The sequence below is a fragment of the Muscardinus avellanarius genome, assembly GCF_963383645.1.
Source record: "Muscardinus avellanarius genome assembly, chromosome: 11".
NCBI lineage: Eukaryota > Metazoa > Chordata > Mammalia > Rodentia > Gliridae > Muscardinus > Muscardinus avellanarius.
Genome location: NC_137797.1, coordinates 106,341,560 through 106,359,791, shown reverse-complemented (window position 1 = coordinate 106,359,791; position 18,232 = coordinate 106,341,560). Strand labels below are relative to the sequence as shown.

The following is an 18,232-nucleotide window of genomic DNA, read 5'->3' as shown; positions in this document are numbered from 1 at the left end:
AACCCTCAGCAAGTTAGGAAGAGCCTGTTTCAAAACAAGAACTAGAAAAGGGGCTGGAGGTGTCACTCGGAGACAGAATGCCCCTGAGTCCGATCCCCAGTACTGAAAAAAAAAAAAATGAAATAAGACAGAATAAGAAAAGTATACCACAGCTGTCCTCTTTTGAAGGTAACCTTGACTCCTTTGAGGGACTGCTTCTACCAGGACCTCTGAATCTTACGGAGTGATGTCAAGAAGAAGATTTCAATTTTCTTTATTACTGCAGCAGCAGGTGCCGTGGCTGGCCAGCAGCCGGCAGTGAAATAGCCTGTAGCCAGCAGAGGAGCCACAGGCATGGCAGTGACCAGGCGCTTCCCGCTGCACTGTCCGGCTGTGTCCCCTGCTCCCTGGGCTTCCGTGGGGATACTCTTTTTCCACACCTGGTTCTCCAGGCTTCCTTCTTACTCAGTGAGCTGCCCTAGGTCCCCGGATCAATGGGTTTCACTCATTTTCAACCCATAACTCTAGCCTAACAAACACTAAGGAAGGAAGTTCCAACGGACATCAGCACAGGCGTGCGTACGCCCAGCTATACACTAATGTGTGTTCAGTTTGAGCAAGCGACTTAATTCTTAACCTTTGTCCAAGGTTCCTCATCTACAGAATGGGGATAATCCGACCCAGCATGGTGGCGCACGGTTGTAATCCCAGTACTTGGGAGGCTGAGACTGGAGGGTTGAAGGTTCGCGGCCAGCCTCAGCTACTTAATGAGGCCCTCCGCAACTTATGAGATCTAGCTTCAAAATAAAGAATAAAAACAGGACTGGAAGTGCAGCTCAGGGGTAGAATGTCCCTGAGTTCCACCAGTCCCCAGTACCGTAAAAAAGAAGGAAGGAAGGAAGGAAGGAAGGAAGGAAGGAAGGAAGGAAGGAAGGAAGGGAGGAAGGGAGAGATGGATGGATAAGCCAAGTATATACCAGCATGGAGTTATGCTGAGTGCTGAACAGGTTAATATATACATAGAGAGAAAAGAACTTGGGAGGCTGAGACAGGAAGATTGCAGGTTGAAAGTCAGCCTTAGCAACTCAGGGAGGCTCTTAGTGACAGAGCAAAATCCTGTTTACAAATAAAAATAAAATAAAATAGGGCCGGGGTATAGCCTGTAAGTAAAATGACTCTGGGCTCAATCTCCAGCATCATTAGAAACAAAAAAAAGGAAAGTCTCTCTTCTCTCCTCGGTTTAACAGTTAATGGTGTAGGGATGTCAGCTACTGTCTTTCTTACTGTTGTTGGTAGTGGTGTGGCTACTGTTACTGCTGATACCTTACTCACTGCAGAGTATAAAAACAGAAGACACCATGATCTGTTTTTTGTTTTTTTTCGTGTGTGTGTGTGTGTGTGTGTGTGTGTGTTACTGGGGATTGAATCCAGGAGCATTCTACCTATGAGCTATGCCACTAACCCTTTTTAGACTGTATTTATTTATTTATTTACTTATTTATTTGTTTATTTATTTATATTATTATTATTATTATTGTTATTATTTTTGTGGTACTGGGGATGGAACCCAGAGTCTTTCTACCTCCGGGCTATACTCCCAGGACCTATTTTATATTTTACTTAGAAACAGGGTCTAAGTTGCTGAGAGCCTCACTAAGCAGCTGAGGCTGGCTTCGAACCTGTGCGATCCTCCTGTCTCAGCCTCCCAAGCGCGGGGATTACAACTGTGTACTACCACGCCCAGCCTTTTTGTTTTTATTTTGTATGTGGTTGTGGTACTGAGGGATGAACCCAGGGACATTCCACCTCTGAGTTATACTCCTATCCCTCCCACTTTATTTATTTATTTATTTATTTATTTATTTATTTTTATTTTATTTATTTGGTACTGTGGATGGAACCCAGGGGCATTCTACCTCCAAGCTCCACCCCCAGCCCAATTTTTTATTATTTATTTTGAAACAGGGTCTCACTGAATTGCAAAGCTGAGGCTGTCTGCAAAAACCACGATCCTCCTGTCTCAGCCTCTCGAATGCTGGGATGACAAGGGTATTCCATGCCCAGGTTTTTTTTTTTTTTTTTTTTTTTTTAAACAGGGCCTTTCTAGGTTGCTGAGAATCTTACTATGTTGCTGAGGCTGGCCTCGAATCTACAATCCTCCTATCTAAGAGTTGGGAACCTAGTTTGCATACATGTTTCTGAGACTAAATAAAATAATCCTTGCAACTAGAACAAGATCGGGCATTTGATAGATATTTCTTCCTCCCCATTTTCCATATTTTTCCCCCTTATATACTTCCAGAAATGCAAACTATCATTAAAGAAGGAAACAGAACAAGACCATCCTAGCCAGGCGTGGTGCATGCTTGTAACCCCAGCATTTGGGAGGCCGAGCCAGGAGGACCACTGTTCAAGAACAGCCTCTGATACTACTTAGTGAGGCCCTCTACAACTCAGTGACCCTGTTTAAAAAAATAAAATAAAAAGCCGGGCGTGGTGGCACACGTTTGTAATCCCCGCGCTTGGGAGGCTGAGACAGGAGGATCAAAGCCAGCCTCAGCTACTTAGTGAGGCTCTCAGCAACTTAGTGAGACCCTGTTTCCAAAAAATATATATAAAATAGGTCTGGGAGTATAGCCTGGAGGTAGAAAGCCTCTGGGTTCTACCCCCAGTACCACCAAAAAAAAAAAAAGAACAAACAAACAAAAGAAAACAAAATAAAAAATAGGGCTGGGGGTATAGCTCAGAGGTATACTGTCCCTGGGTTCCATCCCTAGTACCTAAAATAAATAAATAAATAAATAAATAAATAAATAAATAAATAAATAAATAAAATGTAGGCTTGATATATTTGTTGGAATTTGTTTAGCATCTAAGCATCCTTTTTTTCTAGACATTTTTTTGTGTGTGTGGTACTGGGGATGGAACCCAGAGGCATTCTATCTCCAAGCTATACCCCCCCAGCCCTATTTTTTTTTCTTTATTTTGAAACAGGGTCTCAGAAAGTCACAGAGGGCCTCACCAAGTAGCTGAGGCTGGCCACGAACCTGCGATCCTCCTGTCTCAGCCTCCCAAGTACCGGGATTACAAGCGTGCGCCACTGCGCCCGGCTTTCTAGACTTTTCTTGAAGTGTTATAATGACGTATCATCCTGAGGTACAGAATGATGGACACATGCATACAACTCCTGGTGCCTTTCCCTCTGGGTCCCACCCCTCCCTTTCTTTCCATGCACACAGCTTTGGTCATTTGTATGTGTGCGTAGCATGCCTTCAACTGGTATCCTCTTTCTGAACCCTGAACCCTCCGCCACTCCACTGGAGTCTCAGCTCCTCCATCTCGCTTCCCAATTTCTCTTGAGCTTCCTCACAGGAGAGAAGATGCACAACGTGCTCGCTGTTTGCACTGGCTAATCTCACTCAGCACCACGCTCCCAGCATGCTTAGGAGGGTCCCTTGAGACCACCGACTACAGAACGGTTTTTTAGAATTTGAAAGAGAATCTGATTTTATATAGAGAACATACTATTTTATTATCTGCTTTTTTCCCCATCATCATGCCTCTATTTCCATTTTTATAAATATAGGTCTACGGCACAATTTTTAATGGCCACACAATCTTCCATCATATGACATAAAAATTTACTCACTCGCTTTTCTATTATTAGATACTTATGGTTCCAGATTTTTTGCTATTATGAATAACACTTCAGCAAACTCCTTACGGTTAAGTCCTTGCGTACATCAAGGCCCTTATTCCCTAGGGTCTTTACTACTTCTTCTGTTCACATACTCACCTGTAATATATGTTCCCTGTTAAAAACTCAAATATCACCACACTGAAAATTCCCATTAAACAAAGGGGGAAAAAAATAAAGCCAAGAAAAAATAATTCTTGCCACGTACCAGAATGAAATAATAATCTGGAAGGCTATTTATTATAAAAGGTGACTGACAAATGAAAATGGAATTCAAACGCCTGGACTGCAGAGTAGTCAAAGAGACGCAAAATTTTACAACACACACACACGCCGGCGAAGTGGCCGGCGGCATGGCGACGCTACGTTAAAATCCTGATGATAAACGTTCTGATCGCTAACGAGGCCTCAGCAGTAGTGCAAGTGGGTGGAGCAGGTCCCGGGATCTATGACACTGTGGATGCTTAATCAATATCGCGGCGCAGGTTACAGAGGACGCGTCTCCTGTCTGTGCCCCGCGTCCCTCCTACCCCCACCACGCTGATGAGAAGCACGGCGTAACCCGACCTCTGGCATTCCCAGCTGACATGCAGGGGAGGCTGTCTCTCACTGTGGAGTGTCTGCTGATGGGGATCAGAAATCGCAGCCCTGCTGGGAATGGCCTGTGCACGTCTGAGCGTGGATCTGAGGACTGGCTGGGAGTGGATGGGTATACTGCATCAAGTTTTGTAAGGATATTTCTCTTTTCTTTTCTTTTTTTTCTTTTTTACTAGGGATTGAATCCAGGGGCATTCTACCTCCAAGCTATGCCCTAGCCCTTTTCAATTTTTATTTTGAAACAAGGCCTCACTAAGTTGCTGATGCTGGTCTTGAACCTGCAATTCTCCTGTCTTGGCTCCTCAAGTACTGGGATGACAGGTACGCATCACCACACTTGGCCATGAAAGTTTATTCTGAATCATTTTTTTTTTTTTTGCGGTACTAGGGATGGAACCCAGGGGGATTCTACCTCTAAGCTACACCCCCAGCCCTATCTTTGATTCTTTATTTTGAAGCAGGGTCTCACTGAGTTGCAAAGGACCTCACTAAGTAGTAGCTGAGGCTGTCTACGAACTGTGGTCCTCCCATCTCAACTTCCCAAATACTGGGATTAGGAGCGTGCACCACCATGCCTGGCTTTATTCTTAATCTTGAAACAGCTGGGAATCCGTTAGATTTTCTAGAACAGTACTGCCTTAGACATAGAAAGCCATATTATTAAAGCTTGCATAAATAGAATTGTGACTTAAGTAAAAATCTAAGTGCTTAGAAACTATGTCCTCTATCTAAAAGTCATAAAGCGGTCGGGTATAGTGGCACCGGCTTGTAATTACATTCGTTGGGAGGCTGAGACAGGAGGATCACAGGTTCACAGGCAGCCTCAACTACTTAGTGAGGCCCTGTGCGAGTTAGTGAAACCCTTTTTCAAAATAAAGAATAAAAAATAGAAGTGGGGCATGATGGCACATGCTTGTAATCCCAGCATTTGGGAGGCTGAAACAGAAAGATCGCGATTCAAGGACAGCCTCAGCTACTTAGTGAGGCTCTTTGCAACTCAGCAGACCTGGTTTCAAAATAAAGAATAAGCCGGGCGTGGTGGTCCATGCTTGTAATCCCCGCACTTGGGAGGCGGAGAAAGGAGGATCACACTGGTTCGAAGCCAGCCGTGCTGGCTTAAGAGACCTTGTTTCCAAAAATAAAATAGGTCTGGGAGTGTAGCCTGGAGGTAGAAGGGCTTCTAGGAACCCCAGTACCACCAAAAATTAAAAAAATATATATATAAAGAATAAGAAATAGGGCTGGGGATGTAGCTCAGAGGTTAGAATGCCCCTGGCTTCCATCCCCAGTAACACACACACACACACACACACACACACACACACACACACACAAAATAGATAGGGCTGGTGGGGGGGTGTCTCAGAGGTAGAATGTTCCTGGGTTCAATCCCCCCAAGTACCACCAAAAAAAAAGTTAAAAGTCATAGAGCAGCCAGGCGTGGTGGCCCACATTTGCAATCCCAGCATTTGGGAGGCTGAGACAAGAGGATTGCAGTTTGCAGATAGCCTCAGCTACTACTTAGTGAGGCCTTCTGAAACTCAGTGAGATCCTATTTCTAAATAAGGAATACAAAATAGGGCTGGGGATGTAGCTCAGAGGTAAAATGCCCCTGAGTTCAATCCCTAGTACTGCAAAAAAGAAAAAAAAAAAAGTCATAAAGCAGATTTCCTTTTATAGTTTATGATATTCAAAGGCAGTTAAAAAATAATTGCTAATGAACATATCTAAGCAATTATTTTTTGAGTGCCTGGAAGATGTTCAACACTGCACAAGAATGGCCTGAAAATAACTCTTAAGATAATTATATGTACAGTAAAACACTTAATAGAAGATAGTACGGCAATCTTTAATACTAAAAAAGTCACAAAATATTCAAGAACACAGTTTCATCTACCAAAGCAACTAATTATACTTGAGAGACTAAGATAGAGAAGGGCTAAAACACCAGGTAGTAAAATAACCTATAAGAAATAAAACACACACGGTTCTGTCAATAGTATTTGAAGTTTTGAAAAATCATGGCATAGAAACAAAAACCATAAAAGCCACCCAACTGCTGTAAGTATATCTCCGGAATTTCTGTTACAAATAACTCTTGAAACAAAGAAACCACAGGTTATAGATTATGTGATTCCTCCCCAAAAGCGTATATAAATTTAGAAACGGCCTTTGTGATGAGATATTATTATTAACAGCTCTATAAAAAATAGCAATTTATTTTCAGAGAGGTTCTGTTGATCATTCTTCTTGCTTAAACATAAGCAGATAAGAAAACTATATTATTGACAAGAGAATTTTTAACAGTCCACTTTATTTTTATTTAATTTTTTTTCTTTTTTTTTTTTTTTGTGTGTGTGTGGTACTGAGGGTGGAACCTAGGGTCATTCTAACTCCAAGCTACAGCCCAATTTTTTATTCTTTATTTTGAAACAGGGTCTCATCGAGTTGCAAAGGGCCTCAGTAAGTAGCGAAGGCTGGCCACGAACTGCGATCTTCCTGTCTCAGCCTCCCGAATGCTGGGATGACAAGCGTGCGCCGCCACGCCCGGCTAAGAATCCCCTTCATATAAAAAGAAAATGAAACATCTTGTTGCTTTGGCCAGGAGATGTCATTCTTTCACTCCAAACCTCATGAAAGTTATAAGGTATGTACTTTAAAACCAAGTTTACAAGAACATCTTAGGAGAGCCATTGAGAGCAGTGAGGGGTACAGGAGCCCATGGAAGCCAGAGACTCAAAACGCATGGCTACATACATGTTTCACTAAACACGCTTTGCTGGGGAGATGTCACCGCGGCCGTGGCCACCTTCGGAGGCTTGTCTGCAGGGCTTCAGTGAGAAATGGACCTCCCAAAGCCAGCTCTGGATTATGAGCTCAAGGAACAAGATTCCCGAGCAAGGTCTGAATCTAATAGCAGTTCTATGTCCCTTGGTAAATATAAATACGTGTGTGGCCGGGCGTGGTGGCGCACGCTTGCAATCCCAGCACTCGGGAGGCTGAGATCAGAGGATCGCGGTTCGCGGACAGCCTCAGCTACGTAGCGAGGCCCCGGGTAACTTAGTGAGACCCTGTTTCAAAATAAAGAATAAAAAATGGGGCAGGGTGTAGCTCAGAGGTCAAATGCCTCTGGGTTTCATCCCCAGACCCGAAAAAATAGAAAAAAAAAAAAAACCCTAAAAATAAAGTGTAATGTGGAATTCTTTCTAATGCACTTTACAAATTACCCTAAAACCTCAGAGCACAGAGGAGAGAGCCTTAGATCTGAAAATATAACAGCTTGATACACATTTTTATCAGCACATTCCAAAGTTAATTTCAGCCCATTTTAGCAAATGCCCAATATTAAAACACAACACCCAAATATAATATGTATAATAAAATTGGGAATCAAAACTAAGACAAAATACTGCAGTCCTAAGCCACTGCAGGTTTCTCTAGTTAGCAAAAATTCTGCTATTAAATGTTTCTTTTCAATTTGTTTTGGGCCAAAAGGTTATTAGCACCATAAAAAAAAAAAAAGTTAATAGAAAAGTAAGGTCCAGGACAAAGAGGTGTTATTGTATTTTGTGTGAATGCCTGTTATTGGCGAATTATCAGTTCTTGAAAATAAGCATTCCTAGTTCATTAAGGGGTAGCCAATTACATCAAACCCCGCCCCCCATTGCGTTTAATTTTCCAATTAGTACTGTATTCAAGAGAGAAAAGCACAAATTATAAGCTGTACATATGTATCTATAATGCTTAATAAAAAGACATAAAGGACATAAAGGTTTGTATCCAACTAATTCATACAACTTATTTCCAAATTTGTTTTAAATTGTGTATTCCTTTTTTCCTCTTACTCTAGTCTTAAATCTTGGCTGGAAGCTGTGACTAAAAGCAGACAAACAAAATTAATACATAAAGACAGGGAAATCTTTTCAAAATTAGTCTGATAAGAGCTGAGTGTGTTGACACACATCTGTAATTCCAGTCCTGGGGAGGCTGAGACAGGAGGATGCCAGGTTTGAGGTCAGCCTCAGCAACTTAGCGGGAACCTCAGCCACTTAGTGAGACCCTATTTCAAAATAAAAAAGGGGTGGGAGCCGGGCATGATGGCGCACGCTCGCAATCCCAGCATTTGGGAGGCTGAGACAGGAAGGTCGCGGTTCACGGCCAGCCTCAGCTCCTTAGTGAGGCCCTCTGCAACTCAGTGAGACCCTGTTTCAAAGTTAAGAATAAAAAATAGGGCTGGAGCCGGGCGTGGTGGGCACGCTTGTCATCCCCGCGCTTGGGAGGCGGAGACAGGAGGATCGCACAGGTTCGAAGCCAGCCGCGCTGGCTTATTTTTTATTTTCCAAATAAAAAATATATAAAAATAGGTCTGGGAGTGTAGCCCGGAGGTAGAGGGGTTCTATCCCCAGTACCACAAAAAAATAAATAAATAAAAATAAATAGGACTGGGGGTATAGCTTGGAGGTAGAATGCCCCTGGGTTCCATCCCCAGCACCACAAAAATAAATAAATAAATAAATAAATAAATAAATAAATAAATAAATAAAATAGGGCCAGGCTGTAGCTCGGAGGTAGAGTGCCCCTGGGTTCCATCCTCAGGACTGCAAAAATAAATAAATAAATAAATAAATAAATAAATAAATAAATAAATAACGAAAAGGGCTGGGGATGTAGCTGGAGGCAGAATGCCTTGGGTTCAATCCCTAGTGCCAAATAATGATGATGGTGATGATGATGATGATGATGATAATAATAATATGATGATGATGATAATAATAATTAATAATAATATGATAATAATAATAATAATAATAATAAGATGATGATGATGAATCTATTGTACTAAAATAATTATTCACCTATGTGCCCACAGGATATACAAAGTTCATGAAGCAGGTGCATTTCTGATCCAGTACAAGGACGAGCCATCTTAGCCCTGTTCTCCCCTGCGTCCTCCCTCTGATCCAGGGACCCCAGGTGAAACCCAGGACGCCTGCCTACCTTCCCAGCGGCCGGTCAGCACCAGGCTCCTGTCGATCACCACGTCGATTTCCCGGGCGCCGTCCTCCACAGCCAGTCGGATTTCTTCTAGTCGTGTTTTCAAGTGAGTCTGCCCAGCTGGAAAGCCAGTGGCCACTGGAAGAGACTCAAAATAAGGGAAGAAAGGAAAGAAGAAAAGCAGAGAGGGACAGAAGCAGATAGGTGAGGGGAGATATTTCAATGGGTAAGCAGCTCAACAAAGAAATTTAAAAAAAAACCAGCACTTAGAAAACAAAGTGTGAATAATTGTTAAGAACAGGACTGTGTGAAGAAATAAAATGTGATTTCTAGATACTGGTGTTTGAAACAATTAGTAACATTACATTCTCTGGAAGACCTGATATTAAGTTGCTGCGGAGATGCTTATGGGGGCTCATTACGTAATTAGCAATTAAGAAAATATGGCCACACTTGGTGGCCTGTTATCCCAGTACTTGGGAGGCTGGAATTTGGCACTACGGGTTCGAGGACAGCCTCAGTATGTAGTGAACTCTCATCAACCTATTAAGACCCTATTTCAAAATAAAAATAAAATAGGGCTGGGAGTGTAGCTCGGAGGTAGAATGCCCCCGGGTTCAATCCCAGTAACACACACACACACACACACGCACGCGCGCGTTATCACAATGAGTCAGAAAATAGTAGGTGTGGTGGCACACGCTTGTGATCCCAGTACTTGGGAGGCTGAGACAGGAGGATCACAGGTACTCAGCCGGCCTCAGCTACTTAGTGAGGCCCTCCACAACTTAGTGAGACTCTAAGAATAAAACAAAGAATAAAAAATAGGACTGGGGGTATACCTCAGAGAATATCCCTGGGTTCAATTCCCAGCACTAAAAAAAAAAAAACCCAATTAGAATCTAATTTCATATCTGTCTCATCCACCCACCCATCCATCCATCCATCCAACTATCCACAGTCACACACAAATACATAGGCAACAGCTGGGCGTGGTGGCGCACGCTTGTAATCCCAGCATTTAGGAGGCTGAGACAGAAGGATCGTAGTGCACGGACAGCCTCGGTTACTTGGTGAGGTCCTCTGCAACTCAGTGAGACCCTGTTTCAAAATAAAGAATAAAAAACAGAGCTGGGGGTATAGCTTGGAGGAAGAGTGCCCCTGGGTTCCATCCCCAGTACTGGGGGGGGAAAAATACATAGTCACTAAACTGAGGTTTTTAAGCATTTCTCTCCCTTGTACCAAGTCCTGCCTCATCTGTCTTAAACCCGTAGCCCAGGCATGTTCTTTCTTTCCTAAATCTTCTAGATTTGGGAGGGTTCACATCCTTCCCACATGGACCATAATGAGTCTCCCTATCTCCATTCCATTCCTTTCTAATTAGTCCATCAGCCAGCTCACTAGGCCAGGAAGCCGACTCGCCTCACCTCTGTTTACACCTTCCAGGACCATCCCACGAGGAGGATACAGCCCGAATACCACAGCAAGGACTGCAGCCCTGAGCCACGGCCATGGCCCTCCTCTCCAGCTTCATCTCCCACCGCTCCCCTGATCCTCCTGGGGGGCCCGATGAATGCAAACCTCTGAACCCGATTCTGCACCTTCACACCTATGAGTTCCTCTATCTAAAAGTCATCCCCTTCCTCCTTAACACGCCCATCGCCCTTGACCCTTAGGACCCAATGCAATCATCATCTGGCAATGATGGATGCTCTGGCGGTCATCAACCTGAGCATAGGACGTCACTCACTGCCGGGTACCACTGCACCTCTGTGTGTCTTTACTACGGTATTTCACACATAGATAACAGAAGGCTCACCCAGATGGATGCATAGAGACAAAAGTGTTGGAGCTCACTTGATGGTGACTAGATAACTGAGTTCTTTTTGTCTATTTGTGGTACTGGGGACTGAACCCAGGGGCATTCTACCTCTGAGCTATACCCCCAGCCTTCAGTGTGTGTGTCATACTGGGGAGTGAACCCAGGGGCATTCTACCTCCAGGCTAGATTCAGGGCCCAATTTTTTATTTTGAAAGAGAGTCATGCTAAGTTGCTAAACCTCATTAAACCGCCGAGGCTGGCCTCCAATCTGTGATACCCCTGTCTTGACCTCCTTACTACTGACAAATACTAGTATTATAAGCCTTCACCACCACACCCAGCTACCCAGCCCTTACTATATTTTGTTTTGAGACATAGTATTGCTAGGATGCTGAGAGCCTCATTAAGTTGCTGAAGCTGGTCTTGAACCTGAGAGCCTCCTTTCCCAGCCTCCCCAGTACTGTGATTACAAGAGCGCGCTACGGCATCCAGCTCAACGTCTGCACCTCACTAAAGAATTTAAAAATGCCAAAATCAGGTCTCGATACAACTAGTTAAATATACTAAATTAATTTGAAGTCTAGTATAAAATTATGTGTAACAAACATCCCACGGTGTCCCAGTTGAAGAGCCAGAAAGGTGTTAAAAAATATATATATCAGTCAAAGCCACAACTCCAGTTACCTGAAGCAACAGGAATGTCACAACCTGCAGCCTTTAATGCTTTTACAGCGTCACCGACCCGGGCAGGATAAACACATACAGCCGCGGTAGTAATGCCTTTGAAGAAAAAGAATCAGAGCAGCCTTCTTTATATGAAGTCCAACTCACATACTGTGCTTTTTGTTATTACTTATACTACAACACTGTCAGAAGTCAAAATGAGATAAGAAATAATATCCCCAAGATGCTGCAGCAAATCAAAGGTTTTTACTTCCCTCGTTCCCTTCCCGTTCCTGAAAACGTGGACCATTTTCCAACCAGGACGATCAGAAAAATACTTCCCATACGCCGTTCTTTGAGATTAACAATATACTATGATTTCCTTTTTTCCTAAAGAGTAGATTTGGTCACCACCACTCAATGAAAAGATTTTATCTCATGTAGATAACAGAATCTCAGCTTGCACGGCATTGAAATGGGGCAGTCGGTAGAAGAGAAAAAATGTGAGGGAAATTTGCAGCGTGCTACAGCAAAATGACATTTAACTGGACTTCTGCTTTCTTTTGCCAAGAAATAATAAAATCTGAACCTGGACTGGAGCCCTTATGTTCAGGGAGAAGCTCTTAAATTTAAAAATCAAAATATCAGCCAGGTGTGGTAGCACACACTTGTAATCCCAGCATTTGAAAGGCTGAGACAGGAGGATCTGGGTTCGCGGACAGCCTCAGCTATTCAGTGAGGCCCTTTGCAACTCAGTGAGACCCTGTTTCAAAACAAAGACTAAAAAATGGGGCTGGGAGTGTAGCTCAGAGGTAGAATGCCCCTGGGTTCCATATCCAATACTGCAAAAAAAAAAAAAAAATCAAAATATCAAATAGCCACCATAAAACCAAGCAGTGTCATAAGACCTTATGCAGAGATGTTACTTATAACTGCTATGAAAAAAGTGAGTTTTGTTTTTGTTTTTTTTTGTTTGTTTGTTGGTTTGGGTTTGGGTTTGTTATGTTTCGTTTGGTTGCTGGGGACCAAACTCAGAGCCTTGCACATGCCAAGGATGTGCTCTGTCACCGAGCTACACCTTCAGCCCCAGTAAGACACCTGTTATTGTCAACTCAAAATAATAAATACTTTCAAAAGCCAGGAAGCAGCCCTCTACCCAGAGGAGAGCTGGCTCCTAAAACCAGCCCAGCAAGTAGCAGGAAATAACCTTGTGGAAATATCCTATAGCCTTCAATCTCAGCTTCCTCGCTTAGAAAATAAAGAGATCTAGCCAAGCGTGGTGGTGCATGCTTATAATCCCAGTACTTGGGAGGCTGAGACAGGAGAATAACAGGTTCGTGGCCAGCCTCAGCTACTGAGTGAGCCTTCCTCAACTTAGTGAAACCCTGTTTCAAAATAAAGAATAAAAAATAGGGCTGGGAATGTAGCTCAGAGGCAGAGCCCCTGGGTTCAATCTTCAGTACCGCAAGAGAAAGAAAGAAAGAAAGAAAGATAGAAAGAAAGAAAGAGAGAAAGAGAGAGAGAGAGAGAGAGAGAGAGAGAGAGAGAGAGAGAGAGGGAGGGAGGGAGGGAGGGAGGGAGGAAGGAAGGAAGGAAGGAAGGAAGGAAGGAAGGAAGGAAGGAAACCAACTCTGATAAATCTCTGTTTCTAAATGTTACGGTTCTATACTTCTGGCAGCTTTAGAAAGCTCCTTCTCATGTCTACTAAAGAAGCAGATATGATTTTATTTTTGTAACTAACCTAATAGACAAGCATGCGCTATTTCCCATTTGCATTTTATTCTCCAAAGTATTTCATTTACTCGCAGGAAATACTTTTATGTATGAGATTATTAAGTGATGAGACTGGCTTCTTCACACGTTGCTAGGGACTCAGAGTCGGTATTCTAGAGTCACTACAGAGAATATTTCTCAAACTGAAGAACTGAAAAGAAATAGGAAGAAACTCTTCACCAGCAACTCCAATCCGTGGACAGGAGGAACTGACCTAAAAATAAGACGAGGTTCTTTCTTTCCTGTTTTTATGTTTTGTTTTGTTTTTTTAAAGAAGAATCTCAGAAGAATGGACTGCAAAATTATGAGAAATGAGCACAATGGAATTCTACTCAGCAATAAAGAAGAACAAAATCATGTCATTCACAAGAAGATGGAAAGACCTGGAGAACATTATGTTAAGTGAGATCAGCCAGGTACAGGAAGAGAAGGGACTTATGTTTTCTCTAATATGCTCAAGCTGGGGAGTATTAGGGACACCAGAGGGACTCCAGGTAATGGAGGGGAGACCTCAGCAAAGCTAGAATGGAAGGGGAGGGGAGGAAGAAGGCGGAGGTTGATTAAGGGAAAAGCTACATTTGAATATGTGTATACATATGAATATAACATTGTTAACCTGGACACTCAGTACCGGGAGGGAGGGAAAAGGGGAGGCGGGAGGGAGGGACAAAGTACTGTGTGAATATCTGCCACCGTCCACGTGACCCACATGATGATGTGAGACTATGGTGCACCAATAAAATAAAACTTATTTTATTTTGGTACTGGAGATGGACCTCAGAGGCCTTCTACCTCCAGGCTACACTCCCAGACCTATTTTATATTTTTATTTCGAAACAGGGTCTCCCTAATATGCTGAGAGCCTCACGAAGTAGCTGAGGCTGGCTTCGAACCTGCACGATCCTCCTGTCTCAGCCTCCCTAGTACTGGGATTACAAGTGTGCACCACCACGCCTGGCTGTAAAATAAAATAAAATAAAATAAAATAAAATACAAAAGAAGAAAAGAAAGAAGAAAGAAGAAGAATCATCTCAGCCGGGCGTGGTGGCACACACTTGTAATCCCAGCATTTGGGAGGCTGAGACAGGAGGATCGCAGGTTCATGGCCAGCCTCAGCTAACTGAGTGAGATCCTGTTTCAAAATAAAAATAAAAAATAGGGCTGGGAGTGTAGCTTGGAGATAGAATGTCCCTGGGTCCTATCCCCAGTACTGCAAAGAAAAAGTAGAATCTCAATTACTTTTCCATACACCTGGCCAGACATCCTAGAGTTTCACCACTGTTATAATGTGAGTAATTGAACCTTAATTATGTCGCCTTAGATCTAAGAATTAGTATTATAAATGGGTAAACGCCAAGTATAGTCTATACAGCATTACCTTTATCCTGCATATTCAAGGCTTGCAAGAGGTCTTCTCGGATTGGATATTGGGCTTTGTGGCAGAGCCTTTGAATGTTGGAAAACGTATCATCTCCTGAAAGTGTGGTAAGATCTATGCAGGTCACAGCTTTCAGGAGCCACGCAGCCTGGTAGAAAGGGAGGTTGAGTAACAACAAAGGCAGAAAAAAGTAAAATTCAATTAATCTTCAGCGCACTTAGCTGAGAATCATTAGACAAATGGGGATATTAATACGTGACGTCTATACTGTTCCAAGGTGGGTCATGATATTGGATATAAACAAAACTCAAGAGGACCCGAAGAGATTAACATTATCCAGCATAAAACAAAAATAAGAATAGCCCTATTTTGTCTTTCTCCCCACTTGCAACTTCTCTGTCTCATCCCTCGGGAACCTGCCAAAGATGCCCTGAGATGGAAAAATGCCGGAGAAGCTTTTCATCTGAACTTCTCCCGTCTATGATCAGAGATGAGATAGGATTTTTAAAAGTATCCAAGTTTCTTGTGGTTATTTTTTATTTTTTTGCAGGTCTGGGGATGGAATGCAGGGACATTCGACTTCCAAGCTACACCCCCTGCCTTGCTTTTTTTATTCTTTATTTTGAAACAGGGTCTCACTGAGTTGCTGAGGGCCTCACTAAGTAGCTGAGGCTGTCCGCGAACCGCGATCCTCCCGTCTCAGTCTCCCAAATGCTGGGATTACAGACCTGCGCCACCACGCCCGGCTTTGTTATTTTTTTAAATTGAATCCAATTCTGAAACTTTTAAGTCAATATTCGTGTTTCACGACTCAGTCTGACAAATTTCCTTTCATCTTTTAAATCAGAATATTTCCAAGGATGGGCAAAATGTGGAACAGCCCTCTACGGGATTCAAATCCAGCGTGCTGCCCCCTCCATAGTGAGCTCTGGAATGCTTCTGGCCCTGCACAGCATGGCCGTCGGCACACGCCGAAGAAGGCGCTGACCGCAAGCATAATTCTGGAACTTTGAAAACATGATTTATGAAAAGTAATAGTTAAACATGGCGATCAAAGAAGGTCAACTCTTCTACCTCGGGGCCTCCACGGTAGGCACCCCAGGCTTACATGTTATGGTTACAAAATTAAAACGGGAGACAACCAAGGAGGCATGTCTAAGAAACTGAATTAAACGTGTCGAGAAAAACACGCTGCTTAATTCGCTCATAAATAAAGATGTCTGAAAGTCCTTTGCGGCTTTGCCTCTCCAGAGTGATAAGATTTTTAACTTGTTTGGATAAATGTGTTATCTTTCTCCAACCCATCATCATCATATATGAATTATTAAAATAAGCCAGGGACAACTGCAATCTTTCAAGTGTAGATGCGTCTTGAGCGAAATTCAATATTGTAGCCTGGAAGGAAGGGACCACGCATCTAGTACTACGGGGAAGGAGGGCTCGGGGGGGACTCGAACCTGCCACTGTTTCTTGACAGGTCTGCGAGTCTGGATCTGCTGCGCCCGCCTCAGAACTGCCGGCTGGTTCACTTGCACCTTGGAGATCCAGCTGAGGTCTGCAAGGGATGGAGAGACACTCTTTGAAATGGAAAGTTTTCTAGAATGCAGTCCTCCATCGGGTGTGGTGCCACACACCTGTAATTCTACTACCTTTTATTTTATTTTTATTTATTATATGACAGGAGGATTGTATGTTCAATGCCAGCCTCAGCAACTTAGGTAGACTCTCAGCCCCCTAGTGAGACCCTATTTTCACACACAAAAAAAACTAAAAGGGCTGAGAGTGTACCTCGGAAGTAGAATGTCCCTGGGGTAAATCCCCAGTAACAAAAACAAAAACAAAACAAACAAGCCGGGCGTGGTGGCGCACGCTTGTAATCCCAGCATTCGGGAGGCTGAAACAGGAGGATCGCAGTTCACGGCCAGCCTCAGCTATTTAGTGAGGCCCTTTGCAACTTAGTGAGACCCTGTTTCAAAATAAAGAATAAATACAAAATAGGGCTGGGGGTGTAACTCAGGGGTAGAATGCCCCTGGGTTCCATCCACAGTACCAAAAAAAAATCATATATATCTGAAGGAGACACACACACACACACACACACACACACACACACACACGCATATATATACTTATATTTATATTTACAGGGTCCTTGAAAGGATACATTCATCCTTTGATACCAATGCTCCTTTAAAATGTCTGCCTCTAGCCGGTGACACACACTTGTAATCCCAGTACTTGGGAGGCTGAGCAGAAGGGTCCCAGGTTCGAGGGCAGCCTCAGCCAGTAGTGAGACTCTCATCAACCGAGGAAGACCCTGTTTCAAACTAAAACTAAAAATAGGGCTGGGCGTATAGCTGGAAGGTAGAATGTCCCCGAGTTCAATCCTCACTACCACTCTACTGACCCCCAGTCTGGATGCCAGGACAGGTCTCAGCCAAGCCAGGGTGCTCAACGTCCTGGGGTCCCTTCTCCTCCTCCTGGGGTCCCCGCCCTCCCGCTCCCCCGCCACCTGTGGGGTGCAGTGCTCTGAGACCAGATGGCTGCCCCTCCCAGACACGGCGGTCCCGCTGTCTCTGGTCCTGGTTCTGTTTGTACCTATTGCCCCAAATGTCCTTCCTCGCCGCGTGTGAAGCGCAAACTCCTGCTCCCGGGTTAAGATTCAGTTGAAAAGTCACCTCTTGCTGGGCGTGGCAGCGCAGGCTTGTCATCCCAGTACTTGGGAGGCTGAGACAGGAGGATCGCAGGTCTGCGGCCAGCCTCAGCTACTTAGTGAAGCCCTTTGCAATTCAGTGACACACCCCCCCCTTTCAAAATAAATAATAATAATAAAGGGCTGCAGATGTAGTTGGAGGTAGAATGCTTCTGGGCTCAATGCCCAGCACTGCTAAATAAATGAATGAATAGTTACCCTCTGGGGGCACCTTCCCCGACGCTGGCCAGATGAGCATCTCTGGTTCTCTGTGCCTCTGAGCAACTTTGCAGTTTAGTCCAGCTCAGCCCCTTGGCTCAGAATGGCTCTCCTTTGTCAAGTTGTTTGTATCCCTGACAGTTTTTTTTTGTTTGTTTGTTTGTTTTAATGTGTGTGCAGTGCTGGGGATGGAACCCAGGGCATTCTACCTCCCAGCTACACCCTCAGCCCTATTTTATTTTTATTTTTATTTGTTGTGTTGTGGTACTGGGGATTGAACTCAGAGGCATTCTACTTTCAAGCTCCATTCCCCCATCAGATTTTATTTCCCATTTGAAAACAGGGTCTCGCTAGGTGGATGCGAGTGTCACTGCTTGCAGAGGCTGTCCCTGAACCTGCGATCCTTCTGTCTCAGCC

At 43.7% G+C, this 18,232-nt stretch overlaps 1 protein-coding gene across 1 annotated transcript in view; it reads right to left on the bottom strand.

Moving 5' to 3' along the window:
- Positions 1-17,855, bottom strand: part of DERA (deoxyribose-phosphate aldolase) — a gene marked incomplete at both ends in the record, with an annotated part of 63,599 nt that extends 45,744 nt beyond the window's left edge. Inside the window, 5 exons of the mRNA XM_080705039.1 lie at positions 9,272-9,406; positions 11,775-11,870; positions 14,905-15,052; positions 16,362-16,459; positions 17,816-17,855. Of these exons, the coding sequence (XP_080561165.1) occupies positions 9,272-9,406; positions 11,775-11,870; positions 14,905-15,052; positions 16,362-16,459; positions 17,816-17,855 (517 nt within the window). The remainder of the gene's footprint in view (positions 1-9,271; positions 9,407-11,774; positions 11,871-14,904; positions 15,053-16,361; positions 16,460-17,815) is intronic.
- Between the last annotated feature and the right edge of the window lie 377 nt (positions 17,856-18,232).